The following is a 5,318-nucleotide window of genomic DNA, read 5'->3' as shown; positions in this document are numbered from 1 at the left end:
TTCTATGATTCTATGATTTCTTCAAGTAGTTTCATGGGAGCTGAAGAAAATCTGGAAGAGGAGTATGGAGAGGAGTCATGGGGAATGATAGATCAATTCACCACGAAGCCCTCTCCCCAGGAGTTACTAGAGAACTGTGACTCTTGATTATCTATATTATAGCTTGATTATAGCTCTTGTAAAGAATCCTGTTCCTCCAGGGTGCTAGCAAGGAAGCTTGTACTGCCAGGGCTTCAGGGAACTGTAGGTAGCATTTGACAATGTTTTTGACTTCCTATGTGGTTTTCTTATCCACAGTTACACGTTAGTTGGCCCTGCAACCATAGAGTGCTTAGCCAGCGGCGAGTGGAGTGTGAGCAACCAGCAGTGCCTGGCAGTATCCTGCGATGAACCACCCCAGGTGGAAAATGCATCTCCAGAGAGTGGCCACCGCCTCTTTGGCGATACAGCTTACTACTTCTGCTCAGATGGCTACAGCCTGGCTGATAACTCTCAGCTGCTTTGCAATGCGGAAGGGAAGTGGGTGCCTCCAGAGGGCAGGGAGATGCCCCACTGCATAGCCGATTTCTGTGAAAAGCCATCCAGTGTCTCATACAGCATCCTGGAGTCCATTAGTAAAGCCAGATTTGCAGCTGGCTCCGTCGTAAGCTTCAAGTGCATGGAAGGTTTTGTTCTGAACACTTCAGCCAAGATCGAGTGCCTTCGAGGGGGCCAGTGGAATCCTTCTCCTCTGAGCATCCAGTGTATCCCCATTCGCTGCGGAGACCCTCCCAACATTAGCAATGGTTACGCCAGTGGGGCCAACTACAGCTTTGGAGCAGTGGTGGCTTACAGCTGCAACAAGGGGTTCTACATCAAGGGAGAGAAGAAGCGGACCTGTGAGGCCACTGGCAACTGGAGTGGCAGTTTGCCCACATGCCACCCAGTGTCCTGTGGAGAACCACCGCAGCTTGAGAATGGCTTTATTAAGGTACAGTATGAGTTTTCTCATTTGCCTGCTACCATAGCAAACTGAGTATGTCTTCACAATGGCCACTGTTGGGGTTTTCTTTCTTCTGTTTTGCTCTCCTGCTAATATGGAGAAAGCACATGTCTGGATGGAATAAACAAAGGGAAAAACGGGTGGTTTTGCAGCAGAATCGTGTCTGAAAAACATGGACGCTTCCATGAGATTTGCCATCTTAAAGTGACTTTTTAGTCAGGAGGTTCAAGATGCCGTGGCAAATAATTGATCTCCATAATGTCTTACTCTTTATTTATTTGGTCCATGGGTGGCTTTCCAGTGCCGTCTGGAGATGTTTGAAGTACTGTTGCCTGTTCACAAGCCTTGCTCTTCTCACTGCTGTGAAAAAAAATCTGATTTGCAATAGATAAATCAACTTGGGATACTATCTCTCCCTTCAATGCAAACACACTTCATTATTCAATTCAGAACTTCCCTTTCCTTACCAAATCACATTGCAACAATGCCTGAAGTTAAAAATCTCCTTGTGTCAGCCCAAACCTGAAACAACTACTTAATCTGTACTTTTGGCACGCAAGGGTAATATTGTGGTAAGGAATAATCAAAAACACTATTGTAAAGATTTAACTTTGAATTTTTAAAGCATTTTTCAGCTGAACATCCCCCCTCTTTCCTTAAATCTAGCCACCAGGGAATCTGCATTTGTTAAAAATAAGGGTGAGGAAGAGGGTTTGCATCCCAGTTCCTACATGGGCTTCCAACAGTAATAGATTTCTGTCCAGACTCCCACACAGATACATCCTCTAATTAATGCATATCACTCTCTGTTGTCTTCCTTAGGTAGGATCACTCCTCCAAATATTCCTTCCAGTTCAAGAGATTTTTTAATACCTCAGTCAGCTCAGTCTGCAACTTCGAGAGGCTCCTGAGCTGCCTGCTCAAGACCCTGCAGCTGCATATTTTGATCGTCTGCTAGCAGTAGTATGTCTGAAGGCTCCAGCCTTGAATATGCCTGCAGGCTAAAGAATCATAACAATAGGCTGTTTCATGGCAGCTTCTCCTGACCCATTTGTTTTGTCTTCTGCCTGCACATCTTTTTGGCCTCCCGGGTCAGGAAGGGGGAAAGCAGAGGAAATATTTTCTAGTTCTTAGCTTTTAAGCCTTCCATTTACTGTTTTCTTTTGATGGTGCTCTCAGCTTTCCTGACAGCGGAGTACATCATTTGAGGCAAGACATACTGTTTCAGTTATTTACATTCATTCCTTTGCAAACGGCCTTTTCTCTGTCTGGGATTCAGCTAGAAGCTAGACCGAGAGAGCACAAGGAATTAAATCAGCCTCCTCTTGCCCCGATCATGCATCTTCATCTCAGACATGCCCCCGTCTTATCTGTTTTGCAGGAAACAACTGGACGCTTCTTTGAGAATCAGGCAAATTATCAGTGTGAGTCTGGCTACCAGCTGGTTGGGAGCTCCGTGTTTATCTGCCAAGCCAATCGGCAGTGGTACAGTGAATCACCTCCTTACTGTGTTCCCCTCAGCTGTGGAAAACCACCACCCATCCAGCATGGCTACTCCAGGGGAGAAACTTTTGATATGGGCTCCAAAGTTGAGTTTTTCTGTGATGAAGGCTATGAGCTGATTGGAGATGTTTCTTGGACATGTCAGAAGTCTGGGAAGTGGAACAAAAAGCAAAGCCCGAAGTGTGTGCCAACAAAATGTCCAGAACCACCCTTGGTAGAAAGCCAGCTGGTCTTGAGGGAAGTGACTTACCAAGTTGGTGTGGTACAGTTCTCCTGCAAGGAGGGTTATGTTTTGCATGGCTCCTCTGTACTAAAATGCTTGCCCTCCCAACAGTGGAACGATTCCTTTCCCTTCTGCAAGGTTGTACAGTGTCCTGCACCTCCATACATCCCCTTTGGTGACCCTTTGACTACATCCCTTCATTTTGGTAGCACTGTGAGGTACATATGTGTGGATGGGTTTTTACTGAAGGGTGAGTCTGCCATCAGGTGCCAGGCTGATGGTTCGTGGAGCTTGCCTTTACCAGAATGTATTCCTGTGGAGTGCCCCCAGCCAGAAGAAATTCAGAATGGCATTGTTGATGTGCAGGGCCTCACCTTCCTTAGCACAGCCCTCTATACATGTAAGTCAGGCTTTGAACTGGTGGGCAACACAACTATCCTCTGTGGAGAAGATGGCCAGTGGCTTGGAGGCAGGCCAGCTTGTAAACCTATTCAATGCCCAAGGCCTAAGAAGATCCTCAACGGCAAATATTCGTTCACAAACTTCCATTATGGGCAGACGGTTAGGTATTCCTGTGACAGAGGTTTCCAGCTCCAAGGGGAGGAAACGCTGAGATGCCTAGAGACAGGGGAGTGGAGTACAGAGGTTCCCTCCTGCAAAGCCATAAATTGCCAGCCCCCTCAGCCCATCGAGAATGGGTTTGTGGAGGGTGCAGATTATAGCTATGGGGCCATGGTCATATACAGCTGTGCGCCAGGCTTCCAGCTGTCTGGTCTTGCCATGCAGACCTGTGAAGAATCGGGCTGGTCGAGCTCCACGCCAGCCTGTCTCCCGACAGACTGTGGCCTGCCTCCTCACATTGACTTTGGGGAGTACGTGCAGGTGAGACACGGAGAAAGGCGTTCTGACCAGGAGGCAGTTACAGAAAGTCCCTCCCTTTCTCATATGTTACTGGCTGACAATTTAAAAGACTTGAAAGGTTCCTTGAAGGAGGACAGTGGAATGCAACTCACCACTTTCTTGTTTGGAACTATAATTTTATACACGTGTTACTCTGGCTATGAGCTGCTGGGAAACCCTGTTCTAGCTTGCCAAGAAGATGGGGCTTGGAACGGCACTGCCCCCACCTGCGTTTCAATAGAGTGCACCTTACTGTCTCCCCCAGAGAACGGTTTTTTACATCTCACCGAGAACACGCTCGGTAGCACAGTACAGTACGCCTGTAAACCAGGGTTCACGCTTGTCGGCTCCGACACACGACTGTGTTTGCCAAGTCGGCAGTGGAGTAACACTGCTCCATTCTGCGAAGCGCTAACGTGCAACTTACCTGCCCAGCTTATGAATGGGAATGTCAGAGGGGAAAACTACACGTACGGGAGTGTTATCTACTATGAGTGTGATCCTGGATACCAGCTAAATGGTCCCACAGAGAGGAAATGCCAAGAGAACCAGAAATGGGATGGCAGTGAACCAATTTGCATTCCTGTTTCCTGCAGCCCACCACCAGTTTTGGAGAACGGTCAGGTGAGTGGAGAGGAGTACACGTTCCAGAGACATACAGAGTACAGCTGCAACAAAGGTTTCCTGTTAGATGGGGACAGAAGTAGAGTCTGCCTTGCAAACGGAAGCTGGAGTGGAATTGCCCCAGTTTGCAAAGCTGTGACGTGCCCTGTGCCCCTGTCACTTCCCAATGGGAGAACTAGTGGCTCAGATTTTGGCTTTAAGAAAGAAGTGCACTATCACTGCAACGAGGGATACAGCCTGCAAGGAGCATCCGTGCTTACCTGTCAGAGTGATGGTACCTGGGACTCAGAAGCTCCACACTGCGAGCCAGTCATTTGTGGACCTCCTGAAGACATCTCCCACGGCTTTCTGAATGGCTCAGGCTTTACCTTCGGGGAATTTGCCCAGTATATGTGCTTCTCTGGTTATGAGCTGCACGGCAATCCGTTACGGCAGTGCTTGGCTAATGGCTCCTGGAGTGGAAGCCTTCCATCTTGCCTGCCCTGTCTGTGTCCTACGCCACAGATTCAGAATGGGGTCATCCTTGGTACGGATTTCAGCTGTGGGAAGAGTGCCCAGTTTCACTGCCTGGAGGGCTTCAAACTGCTGGGGCCTTCTGAGGTCACCTGTGAGGCAGCTGGCAAATGGAGCTCTGGGTTTCCTCGCTGCGGGCAGATTTCCTGTGGCTCTCCACCCGTCATCCCCAACACGTTTATCAATGGGAGCGGCTCTGCAGATGAGAACACCATCATCTATACCTGCCTGACAGGTTTTGTGATGCGGGGAAGTCCCGAACTGACATGTGTGGAGACTGGTGTCTGGAAGAAGCCATACCCAAGCTGTGAGCTGTTAAACTGTGGCCCACCACCTTCTGTCCCAAATGCAGAGGTCCTTGGTGACACTTACTCCGATGGAAGCAAGGTTCAGTACAGGTAAGAATGCTGCTGCCATTAGGTTCCATAAAATCTCTGAAGGAATTAAGATGGAGGCTTATGCATCCTTAGATAGTGCAATCTTTTAAAAGAACTGGAAGAAACATTAATGCCCGATCACATGCTCAGCCTGACAAAGCCCGTGTTTCCAGACTGTTGTGGTTTAACTCTGGCT

The 5,318-nt window shown here is 48.4% G+C and overlaps 1 protein-coding gene across 1 annotated transcript; it reads left to right on the top strand.

The window, feature by feature from the left end:
• Positions 1-297: 297 nt before the first annotated feature.
• Positions 298-5,143, top strand: LOC104509948 (sushi, von Willebrand factor type A, EGF and pentraxin domain-containing protein 1-like; the record flags this gene model as incomplete). Its single annotated transcript, XM_010152049.1, has 5 exons — positions 298-970; positions 2,364-3,269; positions 3,495-3,590; positions 4,044-4,232; positions 4,737-5,143. Coding segments are annotated over 5 exons (2,271 nt in total), but the record flags the coding sequence as incomplete, so codon positions are not given.
• Positions 5,144-5,318: the final 175 nt, after the last annotated feature.

Source organism: Eurypyga helias, unplaced genomic scaffold (genome assembly GCF_000690775.1).
Source record: "Eurypyga helias isolate BGI_N326 unplaced genomic scaffold, ASM69077v1 Scaffold40945, whole genome shotgun sequence".
Taxonomy (NCBI): domain Eukaryota; kingdom Metazoa; phylum Chordata; class Aves; order Eurypygiformes; family Eurypygidae; genus Eurypyga; species Eurypyga helias.
This window is presented reverse-complemented; position numbering and strand designations above follow the sequence as displayed.